At 39.8% G+C, this 25,000-nt stretch overlaps 2 protein-coding genes and 1 pseudogene across 4 annotated transcripts; 2 read left to right on the top strand and 1 right to left on the bottom strand.

Annotated features, from left to right (window-relative positions):
* The first annotated feature begins 755 nt into the window (after window positions 1-755).
* LOC111331241 (uncharacterized) lies at window positions 756-8,714 on the top strand. 2 transcript variants are annotated; one of them, XM_022936307.2, is made up of 8 exons: window positions 756-883; window positions 1,108-1,215; window positions 1,375-1,467; window positions 1,615-1,722; window positions 2,495-2,575; window positions 6,318-6,407; window positions 7,518-7,595; window positions 7,947-8,714. In XM_022936307.2, exons 2-8 carry the CDS (start codon window positions 1,123-1,125, stop codon window positions 8,583-8,585), a joined length of 1,182 nt encoding a protein of 393 aa, XP_022792042.2. In that variant the 5' UTR covers window positions 756-883; window positions 1,108-1,122; the 3' UTR covers window positions 8,586-8,714. The 2 variants fall into 2 exon arrangements, with proteins under 2 accessions (XP_022792042.2, XP_022792041.2); XM_022936306.2 differs by having other exon boundaries at window positions 2,492-2,575.
* Window positions 8,715-11,184: 2,470 nt separating this feature from the next.
* On the top strand, window positions 11,185-13,792 carry LOC148718978 (uncharacterized). Its single transcript, XM_088741704.1, has 2 exons — window positions 11,185-11,486; window positions 11,844-13,792. Exon 2 carries the CDS (start codon window positions 11,917-11,919, stop codon window positions 12,622-12,624), a length of 708 nt encoding a protein of 235 aa, XP_088597830.1. The 5' UTR covers window positions 11,185-11,486; window positions 11,844-11,916; the 3' UTR covers window positions 12,625-13,792.
* LOC148718977 (QRFP-like peptide receptor) lies at window positions 13,248-17,663 on the bottom strand (annotated as a pseudogene). Its single transcript, XR_015994214.1, has 2 exons — window positions 15,159-17,663; window positions 13,248-15,019 (listed from the first exon to the last, which is right to left on the bottom strand). The product of XR_015994214.1 is annotated as a QRFP-like peptide receptor (transcript).
* Between the last annotated feature and the right edge of the window lie 7,337 nt (window positions 17,664-25,000).

Genomic DNA, 25,000 nt, shown 5'->3' with positions numbered 1-25,000 from the left:
ATAGAGGGGTAAGTTTCTGAATAAAGGAAAAAACACCGATCTCGAATAATAAATTTATGGTTATAATCCATCACTCATCAGCAATTTATTGCTAACATAATATGAAAAGCTGGCTTACTTCTTACTTCTTAGATAAATAAGATTTATTTAAGCTTACAATGATAATCGCATCCGTCCGACGCCAATATGTGAAAATAATCACACTTGATAGAATCAGTGCTTTGACAAGGTCAGCCATAATGGCCGATGGGAAGTCGCCTTTTGACAGCCATCAAGTGCTCAGGTTTTTAAAACCTAAAAGGCTTTGCTTTATTTGTGGCCAATATAAAAGTCATAGCAGTCTCTGAAACCAGTATTTCAAATTGCCTCGACTTATGAGAGCGGTCCAAGAGATTCTTTTGGGGAGGTTAAGATTCTGTGCACCAAATATGCTGAAAATTATTACAAGATTTCTGGTGTTAAGAGGTTTGGTGTCTCTGCAAACCTAGATAAGGTAAATGGATCATTCTATCTTTCTGGGAAACTGTCAAAACAGAGCTGTAAGTTTTCTTTGTTCTTTGGTTTTTTGTTTTTTGCTTTTTGTTTTTTTATTATTATTATGTTTTCCCTCTCATGCAAAGAAGGGTTTGTCTGTATTACTGATTGAAAAAAAAAAAACAGCCAACTAATTCTTTACTTGCTCTCCACGCCAAATCGACATTGGTTGCCTAGCGACCAACGCAAATTTATTCGTAATACATTTTTGCGCGCGCCAACTGCCTCCGTCACCTGATGTGACGTCACAAAGACTAATGTATGCGCTCACAAAGGCTTCATTTTTCATGTTTCGGTTTTGATAAAGATAGAACCTACGGAAGTTGGTTTGGTTTGGATATTTTTTGGAGTAAGTCCAGTTCTCGTCTTGTTGAATTCCCTGTTAATTCATTTATTTACTACATTACATCTTTTAGACCCATTTGCGGGCAATTGCGGACTCTGTGAGTTACGAACGTGTACAGACGAATGTTTTCATTACTGATCGGCCGTTCTTTTGATCACATCGACGAATTTTAAATACGTACGCGTTGTTTACTGTTTATCTGACCACTTGATCTGAATCATTCACAGCGTTGAAACGCCAACATGGCGGTTGGAAGAGGGTTCTTCGATCAGTACTCGGTCTTCTGCGTGTTCGGGTCTGTAGTCGGATGTGTAGTCGTTCCACTGATCACACAGGTAAAGTACGGGAACAGGCGATTATGTTCAATCACACTCTCGACCATTCCTTCCTCGCAACTTGAATCTAAAACGTTGATTATTGTTTTGCCTTTGCTTTCATTAATCACAAGCGAGTCTCCCTGTTTTCTAAAATATGCTTTATTTTTTTTCTGTCAGTCTGTCGAGAGCGTTATCTTCTCTGCCATCGTCATCAGCCTAACAGCAACTCATCTCACCAAGCGTGCGAGCAAGTCAGAAAATTCGACTCAGGTAGGCTGTTTAAACGCTGTCGCTAAAGTGATCATCCGGATTAATCCTTTCAGCTCTTGATTTATTTTATTCTATTTTCCTTCCTCAAAGGAGTTCTTTCAAATGCTTCTCGAATTTTATTGCGATCGTTTTCTGTCGTTGGTTTAGGTCAATACGAAAGAGGTGGACAGGCGAAACAGTCGTAAATTAAAAGACCGAGAACGTGAACAACTACCCCATATCAAAAAGAGAAAACCAGCTACACAACAGACGCAGGTATGGAAATATAAACGTCCAACTCACAGTACAATTGCGGCTCCGGGGTTGATTAAATATATGCTGTAAGATGCAGTTTACTTCGTAACATAAGGCCATTTCCATGTAGCTGCTAAGTTGCTACCAATACGTACGTTGCAATAATCATTCAATTAAGTAAAGTCGATTCGTCTGAATGAAAAGGTCGTCTGTCTCCTTCCGTTGGTCAGGATATACAGATTATACGGCCTTTTCCGCTCAGAATCGTAATATCTTCATGTCATCAAGTAGTCTTACTTAAATTTCCATACTTCACTATTTCAGAAACAGGAATTAAAATCGAACATTCTCGCAGTTCTTTTACCATGTTTCTTTGTCGGTATTTTACTCTTTCTTGTATCGATTTGACCATTATGACAGTATATTAGACCCTTTCCTACAAACAACTAGCGTGCAACTGAGCGTTTGATTAAATAAAAGAATATGGGTCCACTTTTTGCTTCGATAGTCGAGCAACCAAAACAAATGCTTTTTAACTGAAATTTTCGTGCCTAACGAAATGGCTATATTTTCCAAGTCAATGGTTGAATGTCGCCGCGTCCTTCATTTCTTTTTTTTCTTGCCTCATTCTCGTAAACGTTCTCTACATGGCCATATGCTTAGGTAGATTAAAATTCTCTCCGTCTTTGACAGCTGTAATATAAAACCTTCAAATTAATATTCTACCTTAGGTCTTTGTCCAACCAAAGTGTTTCAGGTGCTTTGTTATTTATAGTTTGTCTTCTTTCAGCAGATTACTTCAAAGTCCTCAGATAATCGAAAAAAGAAACCGGAAGACCAGTTTAAACTTGATTTGGCCAAACAACTTGAATTGGTGAGCGAAAGTTCCATTTTTATCGCGGTATTTTACATGATAATTTTTCCACGGAATATTTAGTGGTATAAATAATGTCTGTTGTTCTTTTTTCGGTTGACTGCCTTTAAGGTATTTGCACGTAATATAGCGGACTATTTGATTTTAAGCTCTACTAAAATTTGCTTTATTCACCAGATACTCGTTCAGTACAAATACATAGACATTTGCTATTTATCTAAGAATAAAATATGTGTCAAGAAAGATTGAATTACCTTGCTCGTGTTGTTCAATTTGAATAGACATTATATTTAAAAAGTTGCTGCTTGGATGTTTAAAATTGTCTGGTTATTATGAATACATTTATTTAAAAATGCGTATTAGCAAGATACACACTTTGCAGTTATTCAGTTAGGATTAGAATTTTGAGGTACAATGTATGATATAAATACACCCAGTATTTGTGTAGGTAAGAATTGGTAGTAGCTTTAGGAAGGTAAGTTCGTAAAGCTAAGTTTTGCTCTAAAATCGACATGCAGATAGGGTGTGTCAATATCACTCAAGGTTGACTTAGTTGCTTGGCAATCAATCATAAGGTGGGTTCTTTATATGGTAAAGTGCACTCTCAAATAAAGTCAAGTTGATAATTTAGACTAGTAGTACAGAAGTGGCCCGGGATTTACAAAGGATGGACAAGGTTATCCACTGGATAAAATTCCATCTGGTGAATGGCGCTGTACATTTTTTTGATACTCACCTGTTGGATAGCAATTTATTGGTTGAATAGCATTATCAGCCCTTTGAACGATCGGGCCCTAATTAACATTGTAGAATACATGTAGAAATTTAAGACCATTTACCCATTGACTCCCAGAAGAGATTAACCTGTAACTTATCCCTACAATGTTTATACATGATCCAGCAAACAGGTAATCAGGTAGAATTTATTACCTTGATTGAACACTAAATTTTTGTAACCAATTTGCAAGGAAATGTGTGGCAGGTAGAGGGGAGAATTTAAAATCAGATCTTGGGAGTTGAAGGGTTAATGGTCTCCAGAAGCATCCAGGATAAATATACATGCATGGTGTAGGTGTGGGGTCTTGATCCAAAAAATTGTAGAAATGTTGCAATTTGCATTTGAAAAAGTTTTTAAAAATTTATTAAATTGTTGGTTTTTAGTATGTGTACAGTAGTTGAGGAGCCTTTTTGAAAATTAGTTTGTTTATATTCTTGCCTTATGTACTCTACCCTGGTTGAAAGTTAATTGTTTTTTGTTTTGTTTAGTTTTCCTTCAAATTCTAGTTTGAACTCATTCCATATGCTTGCAATTTGTAGGGTAGAGTAGACATCTATATTTATACAGGATAGCCCCTTTAGTGTAGTAAACACTGGTATCAACAGGGGTCCTGTTACCCACCCATCCCACCCCAGGGGAGGACATCCATCACACAGTAATCTCGTGCGTGGGAAATTAACATCTCCTGCCCCTAACCCTGCCGGAGATGGGACCTCCATTTATTCGTCATTGTCCGAGAAGACTAAAATATCTGACCATTTCTTGATGTTATAGAAAGGTAGCATATTCTTCTCAATTATTTTAAGACCATGAGTGTTAGTCCAGCTAGGGCTCAAACCCTTGACCTCCCGCACAACAGTCCAGCACTCTATCCATTGAGCTAACCATTTTTGTGAAAGGATTTTTTCCACAATTGGCAGTAATGTCTCATTCTGATTGGCCAGTTTGCTGTTGTCAATAAGAGTACAGACAATGCTGCTCATGTCTGTGTGTTAGGCAATGGTCAGGCACAGAGAAAATTGTTTTATTTCAGTCAAACATGCCCAGCCTTTTGAGTTTACAACATTTTGATTATTGTCTTATTTCATGTTTAAATTGTAGTAAAAAGCAAATCAACAGTGGTTTAGTGTGCTGTGTGCTCTTAGTGACAAAGATATTTGTCATCAGAGTGGTCAAATGTGCAGTCTTGTGAGTCTGCAATGTTGAGACCACTGTGCTGGTGAATATTTTTGTTGATAAGAGTACAGACCATGCTAAACCACTGTTAATTTGTTAGATTGCAGATGATTCATCACCCATTAAATCTTAAAAATGACCCAAAGAAACTAGCTCTTACCCTCTTTATCACATTAATTGTAAAATTTATTTTATGGAATATCTCTTACCATTTCTTTTACAATCATGGTCACAGAGGCACCCCTATATTTACCAGTAGTACAAACTGTGCCATGTTTGTGTACAGTGCTTTTGTGCACTTTTATTGGCTAGATTGAGAGTGATTAGCAAGTACTATTCACTTATAAAGTTTAATTTCCAACCATTTCTCTTGTTGTTATATACAGTAATGAACTATTTTTATTTCTGTGAAAAAAATCTTTTCTTTCCTCATTTCAAGATGCTCAAACTCATTTCAAGTGTCTCAAGACTTGACTTGAATCCAGTCTTGTTCCTCAAAGTTAATGAGAATTGAGGATGGAGTTTCAAAGGACTGTCAACTTACTTTTTAGTGGAATAATTTGAATATTTCAACAAAGTTGAAATGGTAAATTGGCTACTGTTACGATTATAAAAACTGACGTTTCGAGCGTTAGCCCTTTGTCGGAGCAAAGGACTAATGCCGAAGGGCTCTGACGAAGGGCTAACACTCGAAGTGTCAGCTTTTGTAATGGTTACAGTGGCCAATTTACCATTTCAACTTTGTTGATATATTCAAATTGTTCTGTTACCCCCACCGACGCAGCCCCAAACAGTTTCTCTAGAAACTATCAGCCTTTACTTTTTAGTGGTACTGTATAGTACTAAAACAATTATTCACCACACTCTTGGCAAAAGTGGAGAATATTTACCTGTTTGCTTTGTGGTCATTTAACCTTCACACCTTAACATCAGTACACATATTCTGCATACAGTTTTCCACCCATTTCTTAGGGTGCTCTCAAGGAGAATTTGTTTAACAATTGAGAACTTGTTACATGGTTGTGATCATTTTCTTTATTCTTGTGACCTTAATGAGAGATGCAGGTTGGTGTTGTAAGTTGCTATAACTGTTACTCTAAGATATCAAAGGGTTTTTGCCAAATATACAAAGTACATGTAATAGTACAGGAAATCTACAGCCTATTCAAGGACTTCATTAATTTCTGAAGCAGGCATACATTAGGGCATAAGTAAGCAGAAGATAGTTCAGCAGTAGTCGAGGCAGATTTGTTACCAGTCTTTCTCCTCTGTCCATTCAACATGGCTTACAGTGAACCAATCATGTAGTCGATTGAATTGTTAGAACTTGTTACAAAATTCACCCAACAACCAAAAAGGAGGTAAGATATAAACAAAAAACACCTTTATTGATGACTGCCTTTGGTAGGAGATATTAATTTCCCACACACGAGATTACTGTGTGATGGATGTCATCCACTGGGGTGGGATGAGTGGGTTTATTGGGCCCACAGTAGTCGGCGCAAGCTGTTGCAGTGCCCCTGCCGGTTGGCGAAGCTAAATAAATCTAAATCTTTATAATGTATTGAATGGTTTTCCAAAAACATGCAAAAACCGGGAAGTGGAATGGCCATAGTAGCCAGTTCTGTTTTGGAGAGTAGCTGCTGGAATTCAGCGGTTGTCAGCTTCTAATGAAATCCCTGCCTACTGTGCTGAGAGTAATGATAATTACTGTGGGTCTTGTGCATAAGAGTTTTATATAATTCCTGGAATTTGTGACTGAGAATATAAATATGTATATGTCCGTAGGAACGGAAACTAGAGGAAAAGAAAGAGAAGAAGGTCAAGAAAAAGGAAGAACGATTAAAGAGAAAGGAACATGAAAGGGAAGAAAAGGAGGTAAGATTTTTTTAATGATTGATAATGATCACATCTGAGTACATCTCTGTGCATGAGCATTTATTTTCCTTGCGGTGAAAATAGAGTGGTTGAAGGAAGTGTGTTTTTTTCTCGCCAACTTCTTCTGATGTCTCTGTTGTGTGGGTAAATCTCTGTGCATATCACAGCTTTTACAATGTGGGATTTGTTTGGAGGAAATACTCATGGTCTTTTTTTATTCCATTTACCCCTATGTGTTGTTAGTGTTATACGTTATTGACTTAAACATCTGCTGGGCTGGGTTGTTCAAAGGCGGGTTAAGATAACCCAGGGTTACCGTGAAATTTAATTGCAGATCTGAAAGCTTTAAAATTAAATTCTCTTTAATTCCAATTGATTACAATTTGGTGATTGAATGCTCAAAAAAGGAGTATTGGAAAAATCATCTTAAAACAGCTTTTGAACAGAGAAATGTAGAAACCTAGATTAAAATTTAACTCTGGGTTAGCGCTAATCGGTCTTTGAACAACTGGGCCCTGGTGTTTTAATGTGGGATCACTAACATGTAAGACAAGTTGTTACACCAAGTATTGGTTACTACAGACATTATCCTCTCTGTGTGCACTAAAACATGTGGCTCAGCAGTCATGAACAACGTAGTCAAATCACTGTAAATTTTTGCAATTTGTCACAGGTGCAAAAGTTGGTGGCAGGGACTTGCAGATTTTCACAACAATTCGTCATGTCGTTTGAGACAGTATTGCTGCCCTTGGTCCTCAACAGATTGTGAACAAAATTACATTCAGTTAGTTGGTCAACAATGCATTAATTCTGGAATAGAAGTGCACAATGTTTCAAAGAGGGCTTAATCCTTAATATCAAAATATTTTCAGTCTGAATTTCCCACAGAATTATCAGATTTTTTAACAAAATTTTAAGCCTCTTTAGTTAAATCATTATTGAAGGGAATGTAACATTTATAGAACACTGATATAAAATTTTCAGTATGTTTAGTACTATTATTGTTATTATTATTATTATTATTATTACTTTTATTACTTTTATTATTTAAACTGTCAACTCTGTGAGCTTCTTAAAACCAAAAGCTTTGTGACTCGTGTTTTTCACCAGAAAGAGGAACAAAAACTGAAAATTTATAAAGAGCAAAGACTAAGAGAGATGAAAGAGAATCTCAAGCAAGGAGATAAGGTTAGTCAATGCTCTTTGTAATAGGACCTGAGGAGTTTTTGCAAATGTAATGTAGTGTTGAAATCTTGTTCAAAGAGGCTTGTGACGTTTCGTCAGTTTTCCCTGACTGTGTGCTGGCAGTTGTTAATACTCCAGGGTGTAGAGAGGCTCTGACAGTAAAACAAGAACAAAACTCTACACCGTGACGCGGGTGATACACAAATTAAACCAGAACCTTTCCGCTACCATTAGGTTAGGGAACAAACAAACAGTGAGGTGGCATGGGGACACTTACGTAGATTCTTGTTTGGTGTTGATAAACCACGCTATACGGAAAGGCTGTTTTAGGTTTTTCCATTTTTTCGTACTCAGAACACGCATGCACCTCTCCAAAGAGTAGATTCTGGAAAGACGAGATTTAGCACTGTAAAGCCAACAAGAAAACTTGAATCTTCAACTATTCCTAAATCGCCTCTCAAAGTAACTACATCACCAGTATTGGCTACACATGCGCAGCCCCTCTCGAGACAGCGTTCGCAATCCGAAGGGAGCGAAGGCGAACCCTCTACTCCACCCCCGTCAGTATGGAAAGTACCGGAATACGTCGAGCCCAAGTGGAATCCTGGGAAACCCGAATCTAAGCCGGACTTGAAAAAGACTCGTTTAAATAATGATATTGTTTGCGTAAAAGTTAAGCCAGAGCCGCCATTCAACCAGCTACATAATCCCGTGTACAACAGTCAGTCGTTTAAAAAGAATCAATTTATGAATCAAAACCCTGAGAAAAGCTTAGCGCCCTTCGAAACGAAATCAAGTTCGCCACCTACCAAGGTCATGGAGAAGCCGGATAACCGATTCAACACGTATTCCAGTTTTTCCGGTTTAGATCTGCTATCTCACTTAAAAGAGGATGGTAAACTTAACTCAGACACCGATGTGAGATCCTATTCCTTATTTGGTCCAGACGAGCCGAACAGCGCGATATTTCGGTCCCCGCTGACGGGCCATTAAGAACAAGTTAAGCAGCTTTTATTTTCTTTGAAATGGGAGTGTATTAAAACAGTATTTGCAAAGATATTAACTATATATTAAGTACCAAGAAGTTTCGGTTTGTTTCCTGAATAAAGTTACTAAAGATAATGCTTTGTTGAACAATGGAGTGATTACGCTGTTCGTTCTTCGTCACTTTTCCTGGCAAGTGACAAGTGACCGGTACTCATTTGTCCGTGAGATTTGAGTGTCCTGCCGTTCACACAACAGGAAATTCGGGTGAGGGCCCGTCAAGAATGAAGAAAGTGGTACGGACCCAAGTCTTTTCATGCTTTGGGGCCATAGACGACGCGTATGAGCTGAATGAACACAGGTGGGTACACATAAATTTGAACGTCTCCACAACGGCCACCCTGACGGGAGAAGAAAGTGGCCCTTGTGGAGAGGTTTAAATGAATGTATGGACGGCCCGCCAGTAACAAAAAAAGTGGCCGTTAGTGCACTGAGATTCGACTGTAATCAACACTAGCTAAAATTTGGGGTCTGGACTCCTTTCATGTCGGGTCCCTGTCCAAATTGTTCCTCCGTTTAAACCTAACACCGTAACCCCGTTAGGCTTCAGATCCAGAGCGCAGCACCAAGAATAACCGCCGGGCTACCACGGCCCCCACAAATGTGGTATGGCATGTACAATCAAGGGATCTGGGATAATTGGGGTTCAAAGGGCTACCCTTGACCAGAATTCAATTGCGGACCTGAGGCGCGTTTCTCTTTTGTCCCCGTAACGGTAGTTAGCATTCCTGTGGCCCAATCTTAACTGTCTCAGAGGTATATGCTCTTGTCAGGTTGAGATAATAGAACAATACAGACGATGAAACAGAACGAAGCAAGAAGAAACGGGATGGACAGATTGTTGAACTAAGACCCGTCATACTTTTATCCAGAGTTAGATTTTAAATGTAGCTTAGAACCCGCTGAAATGTCTTTCACATACGCGCGCCTCTTGCGCTTGATATGAGGTCGGTCCAACGAATCCTAAAGCGAACCCGCCCTTCACCCCCGCTTCTTCTTCGCTCCTGGCTATGGCCGCGACTCATGACACCTTTTACGCTGTGATGTCTGTAATGATATGTTTGGGATTGTCGTCACATAATGACAATGAAGAGTGGGCAAACCTGAGTGATTCTTAGCTTTTGATCGTAAAAGTGAGCTGGATCAAGCTATTGGTGCAAACAAAATTACCCACCGTTGCAGGTTGTATGTTTGCTGGCTTTCACATTTAGATCAGATTTTATGTAAGATTTGGGGTCCACTTCTAAACTGTTGTTTTCTGCATCATTTCTTAGAAAGATCTAAGTGGAAATCTACGAGGTTGTGTCGTTTTTCAACGGGGAAGTCTACTTAGATTCTAAACTGCCATCAATACTTTAATGATTGTCATTACAATTCTGTGGCCGCTTTCGCAAGTCAAAGTCGTTAAAAGTTTCATATACACGGTATGAAGTATTATTTCTAATTCGCTACCCTGCTCAAATGAATATAAAACATTTATCATTCAATAAGCAACCACAACTGGGGCGTGTCAACACGAGCCATATGCGACCCTCTTTATTATGCCTTCATTAACAAAATGAATAAGAATGGTACATCAACAGAATAAAAACTGGAAAATGTAAAAAATGCATCAAGGAAAACCACCCTACAAAACAATCTAAACCTTTCATACAGCAGCCCGAGCATGCAAAAACTACGTCTAAGAAAAACTGATAACCCCAAGTCAGGGATGGTCGTAAGACGTGAATGAATTAGGGACCTTAAGCAGTCAGGACGGCAGCGCCAAGGAAGACTCCGATTAAAAAATGAATTTCTACTCTTAGTTAGAATTTCAAACATGGTTGCAGGAGCTTACTGTTTCATATGGCGCCACAACTCAACTTCAGCATGACGAATAAAAGTAGCGTTGAGTTCCAAATGAAAATTAACATAATTTGCCGTCGCGGTTTCGGTTCGCAGACGACACAAATTTTGGCGATTTCACGTTGTTGATTTGCATAGGACGGCTAAGAAATGTACAAAGTTTCAAAACGCACGTGCTGAGCTATTGTTCTGCCAATTAGATCTCTTCTTTTTCCACGTCCTCGTTGCCGTCGCCGTCGTGGTTGCTTAAGGTCCGTGTTAAGCAAACCACGACGGCTACGGCAACGAGAACGTGGAAAGACAATAGATCTAATTGGCAGAACAATAGCCCAGCACGTGCATTTTAAAACTACATTTCTTAGCCGTCCTTTCAAAACAACAACGTGAAATCACCCAAATTTGCGTAGTCTGCGAAGCGAAACCGCGGCAGCAAATTATTTTAATTTACATTTGGAACTCAACGCTACTTTTATGCGTTATGTTGAGTTTGAGGTCTGGCGCCCCATGAGACGGTAAACACATGCAGCCATTTTCGAAATTCTAACTAAAAGTAGAAACTCATTTTTTAATCGACGTCTTCCGTGGCGTTGCCGTCCTGACTGCTTAAAGTCCCTAATAGAGTCCTAAAGTGCTTACGTCACGTTTCCATAGCACCGGAATTCTGTGGTCTAAACAAACCAATATGGCGTCCCTAGAGTGACACATTGTCGTTGACCTCGAGCACTTCAAGAGCTATAATAGCGCATTTTATCCTCCAATAATAGAAATAAGATAAAGAGAATCAAGATAACCTTTGGCCTTACTATTGAAGGGTATAATAAGCGGACAAAAGCACCTGGTGAGCAATAATTCGAGTCAAAACGCCACGGAGACGAAGTTTGCGATGGGCCAGTGTTTTCATCCAGATTGCAATCACACATCTGAAAGCCACTGCTGCCGATTCTTTTCGTTTCCAGACCAGAAAAAACATAAAACACTCTATGATAAGTGGATATCATTTGTAAGGTGAGTATTTTTCGAAAAATATATATTTCGATGCTGTACCATCGATTAGAAATAGCTGTTTTTTTTTTATCTCAAACTGATTCACGATTAGCTGTTTCTCTTTCTTGTCTTATTTGTTTTCTCGCGGCTTTGCCTTTCCTTGTCTTCAGTCTTGATCTAAGATTATTTAGTTACTAAAAAACTATATGATAGTTGTGAGTATCAAAGCTGTTACACTAACTAGTACTAAGTAACAAGCTCAGAGAAATACTCGCTTCGCATTCACGTCTTAGACTACAAGGTTAAGCATGTGACCAACTAAACTTTGGGTTTTTTAAGCGCAAGTATAGTAACTGCTTCTGTCTTTTTCTGTTATAGGAGAGGAGATAGAAAGCCCAGCAAACATTCGCGACTTTGCAGTTGACACTTTAAAGATGGGCGAAAAGAAAATATGCCAACCATCAGTGACAGAAACAGGCACAAGCTGTTTGATAGTCTGGACTTGCTGCCAGGTACAGGACCAACACCTCCCAGTACACCTACCCCCAAGAAAAAACGGAAAGTGTCTGCCGAGCCCACGAAATTACCAACTGTAGCATCTGTGCTTGAAGAGATTAAAGAGAACTCTGAACCATGTTCCACTGAATGCTCACAAGAGGAAAAGACAAGTTCCAAAGAAGCTCTGCTGTCAATAGAGCTTGACATGACTTCAACAGAACTTGCTAAACACAAGGAAATGTCAAGTTACTATAGTGCACACTACTCTGCTAAGAGCTTGAGCCCTGAGGTGATACGGATGGAGACAGGTCTACCCACTAAGGATGTTTTTGATATTGTTGTGGGATATGTTTCAAGATTCAAGGGTGAAATAAACTATTATGCTGGATGGAAGGTTGAGGCGATCACACTTGAGGACCAGATATTTATCACTCTGATGAAACTGAAACAAAATTATACCAATCTACATTTAGCCCAGTTGTTTTCATGCAGTGTTGCAACTGTTGCTAACATAGTACTAAGTTTTGTCCATGTTCTGCATTCTCTCCTGTTCAAAGACATCATGACAACCATGCCATCTAGAGAAAAGAACAAGATGTGTTTGCCATCCTCTTTCACTGAGTACAGTAGTTGCCGCATTGTGATTGATTGTAGACATTGAAATTGCTGCACCTAAGCTCATGTCCCAGCAGAATGCTACATATTCCAGCTACAGGGGAATGAACTCTTTCAAAGTCATTATAGGGGTTGCCCCAAATGGAGTTGTAACCTATGTTAGTGATCTTTTTCCTGGCTCAGTCAGTGACAAGGTCATGGTTAAAGAGTCTGGGTTTTGTAAACATTTGAGTGCTGGTGATCTTGTTCTGGCAGACAAAGGTTTTCTCATCAGCGATGTAGTTCCAAGAGGTGTTTCAGTGAACATACCACCATTTCTCAACAATGGAAAGTTTACAGAGAGTGAGGCAAGGGCGACAAAATCAATAGCTCGATGTCGCATCCACGTAGAGCGTGCAAATGCAAGACTTAAGAGTTTTCGCATCCTTGGCTTCATCCCAGCATTTTTGAGGTGCCATGCTGACAAGCTATGCCAACTGTGCTCAGCTCTTGTTAATTTGCAGTATCCATTGATCAAGGATGGCTGCGAAGACTTTGAATTTGACTGAATAGAACTTTTTTTCAACTAAATTATAGTACAATGAGTTTTTAATATTTTTGTATTACTAGAAGCCCTACTGTAACAGATCAAATGGTATTGACATAGCTTTGGTCAAAAATATGATGTGGTCAGTTTTACATTTTTCTGATATTCATCTCCTTTATGTTCATTAATACAAACTACTATGTGTTCTGTGAAAATAGATTATAATGAAATCCAGTGACATTCTTAAATTGTCATTTCAACTAAATCCAGGTCAGGGGCATGTGACCAGTATGGAATTCTTTCGTCCAGTAGTTCCAAGTGTGAAAGTCGTGCTGGCTTAAAGGTTTTACTTTTGTGTCTGAAGCTGGGAGCCTGAGTCCAGGTGTATAAAACTAAAGCCACACTTAAATTAGCTTAAGGGATGGTGAGAGGTAGTCAGAAAAAATAACCTGTGTCTGCATGGATTTTGTTTTGGCTCCCTCCCCTTCCCTTTGCATTACTATGCACGCCTACTTAAGTGTGGCATAAGTTTTATGCACCTGGGCCCTGTTGAGTAACCAGGATAAGTGTTACCAGCTACCAGTAGCCATTGGTTGCAAAAAAAAATTGTTTAAGCTTGCTTTCAGGAAGAATGTAATTTATTATTAAGTTACTATGCTAAATGGAAAAATGTGGGTTCTTTATCTTGTGTCTCTATCTGAGTGTAGAATATGTAATGTTATATTAAGAAATTAATGTATGAAATTTAAAAAAATACCTTTTAACATTAGCTATTGCCTATTTACATTAGCTCCCACTCCCCCCCCCCCCCCCCCCCACTCTGATTATGTCCAGCATCTGTGCACCACTTTTCAAAGTTCTCCCTCGGTAATCTTTGGGAATAGTTGATGAAAGTAAAAATCACTCAAGATAGTAATATTGTGCTCCCAAGATTCATCTCGTTCAATCTTGATAACTACACTATCCTTTGTGGTCCATACAACAAAGTAGCAGAATTTGCGCTTTGTCAGGAACATCTGGCCTTGACACTGATGCCAGTAAACATGTGTGGTAGACAGCGTATAATTCCCTTCCTTCTCCTCCAAGTAAAAGTCTTTGTGCCCACAAGCTTCCTTGATTGTCGCATTTCGATGTGTGTAGGGGCACTTACACTCAATCACCGAGTCGTCTCCCACAAGTCCATCAGGGGAAGCACCCAGAACTCCCGACTCGTGTAGCCAAAGGCCGGTCTGTACAGGTGTAAAGTTTGTGATGTTGGTGAAGGATTTCAGGGCCTCAGTCTCATTGTCCTGTCCCCATGCAATTGCTTTAACTCCACTCAAGTTGTATTCCCCAAGTAGTCGCTTGATAAGAGACGGTGTAACTCTTTTTGCCTGGAGGACGGAGCCAAAATTACTGGCAGTCAGGCGGCCTCTACGAGCTTGGTGCCATGCACGGCTGTTTCGCTGGCCAGCCGTGAGGGTGCTCACAACATTTATGGTTCTCTCCTCTACTTTGGCATTCTCAATCAAGTACTCTAATTGTTTTTCCTTCGTAGATGCCAGAAGGAAACCCTCTGAGTAAATGATATCCTCAATCGTCTTGATCGGGAGAGGGGTAGCAGGTTGTGGTTCGGGACTCAAGATCCAGCAGGTCCATAGCGCTTTAGTTCGCTGTACAGCCACATCCGATCTTCTCGGCTAGGATCGCGCGCCAAAGGGCTGTAATCCTTCTTCTTCGGTGGCGCTGGAAACATCTGGCTTGCAGACTGTACGCTTTCTGCCTTTCGCTTTCGTTTCCATTGGCATTCCAGGTCCGTCCTGCTAAGGTTATGGATGCCATAAATAAATATGGCTGCCGCGTGACTGCACTTGAACTCGCCGCGAGGACACTCGCATTCTGTGTTTTTTATTTCAAGGTTTTCATCGAGATAAATCTGATAAAAAGATAATTCGAAACAGACACGTAAGTTGCAATATATATTCCGCAATATAAACGTTAAATTAGAGGTGAAATCGGGGTTGGGAGTTCTTCGAATTGAACATACGTGTTGTGATCCCAAATTGGCAACTTACTGTGACTTTGTAGTCCTTATTTTTCATGCTTGCTTGGACTTCACCTTTGATGACTCCCCTGGAATAAATAAAGCTTTGGACATGGTCGGATTTGAAGTGGTTTTCTCCGCGATCAAGCGATTTCCGCTCTCCAGAAAAGAAAGAAACGAGTGAGCATATCGATAAGACGCCATGTTTGAAGTATGAGTTTAAACTGTTTAGACCAGAAAAAAATGCTGTCATGGCAACGTGACGTCACACTTTAGGACTCTATATGAATGACAACAACTCGAATATATAGCCTACCACTAATGAAGCAATTATAACAGCATACCGTGTAACACCCTAAAGAAAAGGTTACGTGACCCATGATCGATACATAAGCCACGATACGAAGCTAGGCCTTTATAGACTATGCTAGTAAAAGTAGCATATTATGCTAGCTTGTAGCATTGCTTTTTTTTGGCGAAATTATGCTATTTTTTTCAAATTATGTCCCTTTTTTTCAAATTATGCTCTCTGAAAAAACTGCAAGTAAGTCCAAAAAATACATTTTTGAATTAGAAGCCGTTGGTCTACAAGAAAGAAACGCAACAAATCCACAATGAAATTCAAATAAACATGTGGTTCATGTTAACCCGGGCTCGGACCGTTCCAGACGCCGCTCAGTGATTCACAGTGAATTACAAATGCTACTAATTGAATTAAAACTTAAAACATCGAATGACGTCACCAAGTGCTTGGGAGTAGAAATGAACAATGATCAAATTGTAGCATCAAAAATGATCCGATTATTGAAATATACGAATTATGCTAGCATTGCTACTTGGCAGAAATTATGTTAGTTTGCTCAAATTTGCCAAAAATTATGCTAGCATAATCTATAAAGGCCTGTACGAAGCCGATGATGGTGGATTGGAGAGAGAAAACCACAAATAACCCCAGAGCAATCCATTGCGCTCGGGACCAGGCTCTGAACGAACACGAAGTCGAAAATATGGATTGATAAAATTAAATCATTTCAAACATCACCCGGCTTTACGTGGTCTGAGAACGGAAAATCCGATGGCAAATTATTTATGTTTACATTTGGAACGTAACGCTGCTGTAACGTATGTAACGTAACGTAACGTAACGCTGCTCTCATATGTTTTGCTGAGGTTGAGGTGTGCCGCCATAAGAGATGGTAACTGTATCCATCGTTCGTGAAATTAGAACTGACAATTTCACTCCTTTTTCAATCGATGTCTTCTTCAGCATTACGTCCTGACTACTAAATGTCCTTAATGACCCTTAATATTTATTTATTTCTGATAACTTCTATCTCATGGATATCTTTCTTTCCTGGTATTCAATGGGCTGTTACTGGGCAGGTTAGACTGGAGTAGCCCTGGCACCAACAAATGAGCTACTGAGAAGATTCTTAAACCCTTTACGATAATTTCCACTGAAAATAAACAAATACAAGGGTTTATAGCACAGTATGAGACAGCCAGAAAAAGTGAAATATCTCTAAACAAGTGATACCCGCAAGAAGATACAAGGTTCTTGTCCGTGGAAAAACGGTATCCTAATTCGCTTGAAGAGAAAGGAAGCCAGCATATCGCAAACGTAAATACGATAGCTATCGACATCTTAAGAACATTTCGCTCTTGTGTAGCTCGGTTTTTCCTTGAGTTTTCTGATTGTTCGCCAGGCGTTTTTCGTGACTTCAGTTTTAGAAGAATGACGTGGTAAAGTATGGCGATCGACAATAAAGGAATATAATACACTAAAATAAAAGCGCTGTGGATGTAATATTTAAAAGGAGCGAATTCTCCGAACACTTTATTCCACAGCTGCCCCTGACATTTTTCCCCTCCCGAATACTCAACAACCGTTTAGGCGAGGAGAAATGGCGAGAAGACAGCCATGGCGACGATCCAAGTTGCGAGACTTAAGAAGTAGGACAACTTTTTACTGATGAGTGGCGAACTGAGGGGAATTATTACAGCCCTAAATCGATCCACTGCCACCATAACCAGGCTCTCAATTGACACACCTGTAGAGACATCCGCCAAGAAAGTAATCATCTTACGCAAGGCCTCGCCAAGGCGACCTCTTGTTAACCAGGTACCGGAGCCCAGATGTAGCTGTATTATTTTTGACGTGAAAAAGAAAAGCGAGTAAATCAGATTGGAAATGGCCATGTTTACAATGAAAAAGTTGATGGGTTTTCTCAATGTTCTTGTCCTGTAAACAATTATCCCGATAAGGGTGTTTCCCACTAGCGAAATAATAAGTAACAAGCAATAGGCAAAAGTTTTTCTGATCCTTTCCCCCGAAAGATTGATGCAGCTTGGAAATATTACTGGCTGCACTTCGTTCACTGTTGTGTTCATAGTCATATTTCCTTGCATTTCTTGGTATTTCTTTGCCGACACTGGCAATTTTCTGTTTAGCGTACAGCTCTCACAAATGAGTTCTACACGTCTTGCCGGAGTCGACATTAATCTACGTCAGGAGCCCATTACCCTGTCTAGGTATTCTTCGTCAATCAATCCATTTATGTTAGTTATTCAGTCATACACTGTAGCTTAAATGGCGACAGCTAAATGTAAAAGGCTGATGTGGCTTTTAAGCTTTTAAGATCGGAACGATGAAAATCAACGAAAGCAATTAAGATAAAGGAAAAATGTGCAAGATAAAAGCTTAAAGGCGTAAGGCGTGTTCTGAATTGAATTACAAAGTCTTCAGCTCACATCACTCAGGAAAGCAAGCTCGGGGCTAAGTGGGAATGTTTAAGTGGTTCTGTTACAGAAGTTTACATCTCATCATATCCTTTATTTAAATACGATAGGGTTTCCAACCTCGTTCCCAGGGCCTTTTCCCTTAGTTGTCAGGTAAGGGAAAAGGCCCTGGGAACGAGGTTGATAGGGTTTCACGCTCAAAGCTTGTGGGGTCCTGTGAAAATAATTACAGTATGAGACTATATTAAAATAGGGATAACTTTACTTAGAAAACACAACTACCATGGTAAAAATGAAAAAATATTCAATAAGTTTCCAAAAGAAGAGAAATATTAAATCGATGTAATTTTGACGACCAACACGGATATTGTCAGTCTCAGCGACGTGCTTGCCTGCTCAGTGAGCGATCACCATCTTGTTTACCTAGTATTAACGTTGAAAACCCCTCGACTCAAGCCCTCCTATGTTACCATCAGGAGTTACGTTAATTACAATGCAAAACAATTCAGTGAGGATCTGTCACTTGTACCTTTTCATATCATATCCATGTTTGACGATTTTGATAACCAAGTGGAGACGTTCAATGCGTTATTTACGGATATTTTAGATGATCACGCTCCTTTAAAGCGAGTAAAAATCAAGTCAAGACCAAACCCATTTAGGTCAGCTGAAATTCGCCAACTAATGAAGACCCGGGATAAATGGCATCGGAGGGCCATTAAATCAAATGACCGTCTTCAATGGAACGCATAACGTTTCTTCAGACAGGAAGTCAAGCGTGAACTACGAATTACAGAAAAAGCTTATGTGAGATCTCAGCTATTACAAAACAAACGAAACACTAATGCAATATGGAAGATGATTAACAACTGCCTACCAAAGAAGTGCAAAAGCCGTCCTAGTCCTGACAACCCAGTTTCTTTGGCTAAAAGATTCAATGAATACTTTACATCTTACATATATGAACTTCATATATGAACTTCATACATGAACTTCATATATGAACTTCATATATGAACTTCATATATGAACTTCATATATGAACTTCATATATTTCACTGTATCTCATTAATCACTTTCACGGGTTTATTACGAATCAACTTAACGGCCTGCTCCCATTTGGCTTGTTAGCTCAATTGGTAGAGCGCTGCACTAGTATCGCAGAGGTCAGTGGTTCGAATCCCGTACTGGCCTGATTTTTTTCAGGTCTGATTTTCGCTATTGCTTAAATAGCGCTATCTACTGCGAGGATCGTGCATCATATGTATCTAATACCGCAGTACAAAATATATGAACTTCATATATTTCATTGTATCTCATTAATCACTTTCACGGGTTTATTACGAATCAACTTAACGGCTTGCTCCCAGTTGGCTTGTTAGCTCCATTGGTAGAGCGCTGCACTAGTATCGCAGAGGTCAGTGGTTCGAATCCCGTACAGGCCTGATTTTTTTTTTTTTTTTTTTTTTTTTGCAGGTCTGATTTTCGCTATTGCTTAAATAGCGCTATCTACTGCGAGGATTGTGCATCATATGTACTCTACATCTGTTGGAAGTTCAGCAGCTCAGGAAGCTTACGATCTTGCCTGTGTACATAATTATCATATTAATCCCGCTATACCAACCCTCTTGCGAACGCTTGATGATTGCCCATGACTTATTTCGATTTCACCCCGTACTGGAGAAGGATGTTGAAGATGTAATTAAGGGCTTCTCTTCCAACAAAGCACCAGGTCGTGACAAGATTACTACCCGCGTCCTCAAGGACTGTTTGCCAGTCATAGTACCAATTATTACAAGCATTATGAACAACTCATTTAGATCTAATTGTTTCCCGAAAGTATGGAAAATGGCTGAAGTTACTCCTGTGTTAAAGTCTGACAACCCGGAAGATCCCTGTAATCACCGGCCCATCTCATTGCTGCCAATACTATCTAGGGTGTCTGAGAGATTAGCTCACCGTCAGTTCCTTGACTACATAACCACCAACAAGAAGCTATCTAAAACTCAGAGCGGTAATCGAAAATGTCACTCGACGGAAACTGCTCTCTTACACGTAACAGGTGATTTTCTCATGGCTATTGATAAGAGTGAAGTGTCCGTTGTTGTGCTACTAGATATGTCTAAGGCATTCGATAGTATCAGACATGATATTCTCCTTCAGAAGTTACAGAGTATAGGTGTTGCCTCTTCGAGCTTGGAGTGGTTTCATAATTACCTGTCTGGTCGTAGCCAGAGAGTGCGCATTGGGGATGCTATCTCAGACCCGCTCCCTCTTAAATACGGAGTTCCTCAGGGTTCTATCCTGGGGCCCGTGTTATTTACCATCTATGTAAATGATCTCTTGTCCGTTCCAACCCACTGTAAGTCTGTGTGCTACGTCGGTGACTGTAAATTATACCTATCCTTTCGCTCAGCTGACATCGCTCGAGTATTTGGCTATCTGAACGAAGACTTGAGTGAAATCTGCCGATGGTGCTGTCAGAATTCCCTTCTAATAAACACAGCTAAAACTAAAATCTTACTAGTTGGTGTTACTCAACTACTGCGGAAATTGCCTCCAACGTCAATTTCACTCTTGGGAAAGGAAATGACACCAGTCCCTGTAGCAAAGGACCTTGGAGTCTACATCGACCAGTCCTTAACATACAACGATCATATTGCTAAAACTACTTCTAACTGTATTTTCAAACTAGTACAGATCAGCAGGATCAAACACCTTTTGGACAGGAAAACTCTCTTACTTTTGATGAACGCTTTTGTTTTTAGTACAATGTATTATTGTTCAACTGTATGGGCCAACACTTGTCAAAGAAATATAAAGAAGCTTCAGCTAGTGCAAAACTTCGCTGCCCGTATTGTAATAGGTCATAAGAAATTCGACCACATCTCCCAAGAGATAAAATCTCTTAATTGGCTCACTGTTAAGGAGAGGCTTTATTTCAACGATGCTGTAATGATATTTAAACGTGTAAATAATTTAGTTCCTGAATATCTGGCTAACACGTTGGTCCCACGATCTCGTATTCACAGTAGGGTAACAAGATCATGTAATCTGCTCCACATTCCACGATGCCGCTTGTCCTCTGGGCAACGTGCATTCACGTATCGTGGATGCAAATTGTGGAATAACCTCCCAAAGGACTTAAAAGCAGCCAAGAACGTAAACGCCTTTAAGTTCCGCCTACTGAATGCGCTCCTTAATGGAAATGTTGCGCAAAGATGATTCGTTTCTATCTTCTCTTCCTGTGTAATTTTTGTATTAGTTCACTAGTGTTTTTAACGTGAACTGGCCTTTTGTATTTATGTTGTATTAGCTTTAGATTTACTTATATATATATATATATATATATATATATATATATATATATGATGTTACTAAATAAATGTTACTATAATATTACAATAATTTAATGTAGGCTTTGTAACTGAAAAACCCAGCTTGGGAGTTGTAATAAACGTATGTATGTATGTATGTATGTATGTATGTATGTATGTATGTATGTATGTATGTGTGTGTGTGTATGTATGTATGTATGAGTCCACGTATTTACATCTGAATAAATTGGCTACAGTAATTAAGGCATAAAATATTTAAAAGCATTTAGAATCTCGGTAGTGCCGGGGCAGCGACTGGATCGACTGTGCGCTAAAATCAAGTTCCTTAAAATAAAAGTCCTTCTTCACTTTGCGATAAAAATCAGTAAACTGGCCCGTAAAATGAGACGAGACAGCGTTCCAAAGGATAGCACCTCTATAGCTAATAGAGTTTTTAAGAAACTGCGAGTTAAAACGCGGGACGACTATGTTATCACTCCTTCTGAAGTTGTTCGCAGTACAAGGTTTATTTTTCAAGTATGAAAGAGCCGCAGGTGCTTCCCCTATAAACACGCTATGAAATAGTTTAATTAATCGAAGTTTATAATAAAAGGTTGAGGTGTTCCAATTCGAGTGTCGGTGTACTTCGTCAGTGGGCATATTGCGAGGTAAGTTATATATCATTCTGGCTGCCCATTTGTGAAGTATTTTCAAAGATTGTAGAAGGTCTGTATTTGGACAGCCGCCCCAAACGACCAGTGCATATAAAACGGATGGGAGTATTATCATGATCTTAAAGTATAGGTCCAATAGGGCGTTTCGGCTCAAAAACGAACTCCTTTTCAAGCGGTGAGGTTCAGTTTGCTAACAAAGTTCTTTTTTACATCTGTGAGATGGTGTACCCAGGAAAGCATGTCATCGAAAGTAATGCCCTAAAGACGAGTATGTTTTACCCACCCGATCCGTTGCTCTCTCATAGTCACAGAAGTTAGTGGTCCGATGTGAGGTTTTCTCATCAAAAGTATCGCTTCGCACTTCGCCAAGTGAGGGGTTAAAGAGTTCTCTAGTCACCATGCAGCTGTTCAGTTCAGATAAAGCTCTATTTAAAGAAGTGAAAGTGTTATCGACAGTGTCGCCAATGCAATAAACGGTGGTGTCATCCGCATAAATAAAGATAGAGCCAGAGGTGACAACACTTGGAAGGTCATAAGTGTACAAAGCGAACAACGTGGGGCCCAGTACTAACCCTTGAGTAATTCCGCAGGTAACGTTTAGCACAGTTGAGTGGTGGCCATTTACTACCGAAAATTGACTTCTGTCGGCTAGATAGTCAGTCAGCCATGATAGTAGGGACCCTTGAACTCCGAATTGAGAATTCAATTTATGCAGTGGCACGGCGTGAGATACACAGTCAAAAGCTTTTTTTACTTTGTCGGCATCGATTGTTGTTCTCCAGATTTCCGAGAGATGTACCAGCAATAGTTCAGTAGAGTGCCCCTCACAGTAGGCCCACTGTTTATCTGTGACCAGGTTATTTTGGAAAACATGTCGAACGACTGTGTCGGATACACAAGATTCCATGGTCATTCTAGGAACACTCAGAAGCGATATCGGTCCGTATAAAGGGGGTAAGTTTCTAAAGAAACTGTTGTGCTGCGTCGGTTGGGGTAACAAGGTAATTTGGTAATATCAACTAAGTTGAAATTGTAAATTGACCACCGTAAAGGGTTTAAAAGCTTACGTTTCGAGCGCTAGCCCTTCGTCAGAGCGAATGGAGGAATTGTGGGTTTATATGCAGAACGTGAAGCTACGCTATTGGTGGGAGCATGGTGACGAGAAAAACACGAATAAATTAGTAGAATGAAAAGCGTACGTTGATACCTGTGGGATTAAGAGTGCCGATTTGGAAGATAAACTTTTGTTCGAGAGTCTTGCGGCTTCCCGAGCGGCCTCAATGTAAGGAAAGACCGCAGATTGCCATACAGAAAAATTTACCCTCACATTTCACCCTCACAACCATTCAGTTAAATCCATTCAGTAAATCCATTATTCTTAAAAACTTTAAATTACTTCAAAACAATCCAGAGACTGGCACTATCTTTTCGCAACCTCCACTTATTTCATTCAAACGCGACAAAAACATAGGCAATTTTTTGGTCAGAAGCTCATTACAAACTAATGACCAACCCGGCACTTTTAACTACCCTCGCGCACGATGCAAAATTTGTCCTTTCATTCACAACTCTGAAAAAATATCGGGACCCAAATGATCCATTAAGATCACTGATCACTTCACGTGTACCTCAGCCAACGTTATCTATTGCATAACTTGCACTTATTGCAAAAAGTTATACATCGGCGAAGCAGAAAGACGAATAGGTGACCGATTCCGAGAACACCTTCGCGACGTAGAAAGGAATGACACGGACGCATCAAAACCAGTCGCTAGATACTTTAATCTACCTAATCATTCTAAGCTCATCCTCGGTGTAAAAACCTGTGAAGCTCACGAGTGACTTAAAACAAAGACAACAAAACATTATAAACAATAGCGTACAGCAAAAAAATACCTCATGAAACAAAGAAAACCTCGTCAGGTTTTTACACCGAGAATAAACCCAGCTCGGAAAGCCGCAAAACTCTCGAACAAAAGTTTATCTTCCAAATTGGCACTCTTAATCCCATAGGTATCAACGAACGCTTTTCAGTCTACTAATTTATTCGTGTTTTTCTCGTCGCCATGCTCCCACCAGTAGCGTAGCTTCACTTTCTGCATGTAACCCCACGCACAACCCACAATTCCTCCATTCGCTCTGACGAACGGCTAACGCTTGAGATGTTGGTCTGTAGTTATTCGTATCATCTGTATGGTTGAACTCAATGATCGTAAATAATAATAAAACATTCCCGTATTCATTCGTGTTCCTCGACATTTTGAAGTTAAACTTAACTCAAGTATTCAACGTGGGCCTGAGGTCTAACTTTCCAGACAAATAAGCAAATTTATCACATCGCTCGCAGCGCCCGTGGGCAAGAGGAAGCGAATCCTGTGTTCTGATTGGCTACCCGAGCGGGCGAGATGGGCCTATCTTGCCCGCTCGGGATTGTCCGCATTGATCCTGCGCATGAAAAAAATTGAATTAGAACTATGTTCGTAACTCTTGGACAATTTCGGCGATGGAAACCCAAAAAGTGGCAGAAGATAGTAAATACAAAGAAAACAGAAACGACTCCCTTGAATTTGTTGTGCTACAAACACGGACAGCTTTCTTTCCAGGCTCTCGAAGGGTGAAACAAGTCATTCCTAATTCTTATTAAAACGAAATCTTTTTGCAATATACTAAACCCTTTATTAACCGAGCTTGTTCGTTCAAGATGGCCGGATATTGGCCTCGTTCTTTTTTCGCATTTTTATGGACCTCAACTTCGTCTCGGTCCATAAAAATGCGAAAAAAGAACTCGGTTAATATCCAGCCATCTTAACCTCACGCTTGCATGGTTGATAACCCATATATATATCATAACCAGGTATAATAGCCCATTTCCGAATCACCTTTACAGTGGCGTTTCTAGCCTCTTTTGTAAAGCGAGGCCTGATGCTCGTCCTTTCACATGATGATAAAGTTTCCCTCACATGCAAATTAAACTCGTTTTCACGAGAATGGTTGAGGACCAGGCCTCATTTTGAAAAAGAGGCCAATGCAAAGGTAATTCGGAAATGTTCTATTTATTAGCACTGAGCAAACTAACGGAAGAATTGTACCGCTCGGTTCTCCAAATCTCAACCCTATCTAAATGTGATAAATTGGTGAAAATT

The sequence above is a fragment of the Stylophora pistillata genome, chromosome 12 (assembly GCF_964205215.1).
Source record: "Stylophora pistillata chromosome 12, jaStyPist1.2, whole genome shotgun sequence".
Lineage (NCBI taxonomy): Eukaryota > Metazoa > Cnidaria > Anthozoa > Scleractinia > Pocilloporidae > Stylophora > Stylophora pistillata.
The sequence above is the reverse complement of the archived record's forward strand: the minus strand, read 5'-3'. Positions and strand labels throughout refer to the sequence as shown.

What these genes read in the sequence shown, in the direction of transcription:
- LOC148718978 (XM_088741704.1), top strand. Translation starts at nt 11,917, where the DNA reads ATGCCAACCATCAGTGACAGAAACAGGCACAAGCTGTTTGATAGTCTG.
- LOC111331241 (XM_022936306.2), top strand. Translation starts at nt 1,123, where the DNA reads ATGGCGGTTGGAAGAGGGTTCTTCGATCAGTACTCGGTCTTCTGCGTG. An exon ending in AGTCAGAAAATTCGACTCAG is followed by an intron (nt 1,468 to 1,614) that starts GTAGGCTGTTTA and finishes TCGTTGGTTTAG; the next exon opens with GTCAATACGAAAGAGGTGGA. An exon ending in CAGCTACACAACAGACGCAG is followed by an intron (nt 1,723 to 2,491) that starts GTATGGAAATAT and finishes GTCTTCTTTCAG; the next exon opens with CAGATTACTTCAAAGTCCTC.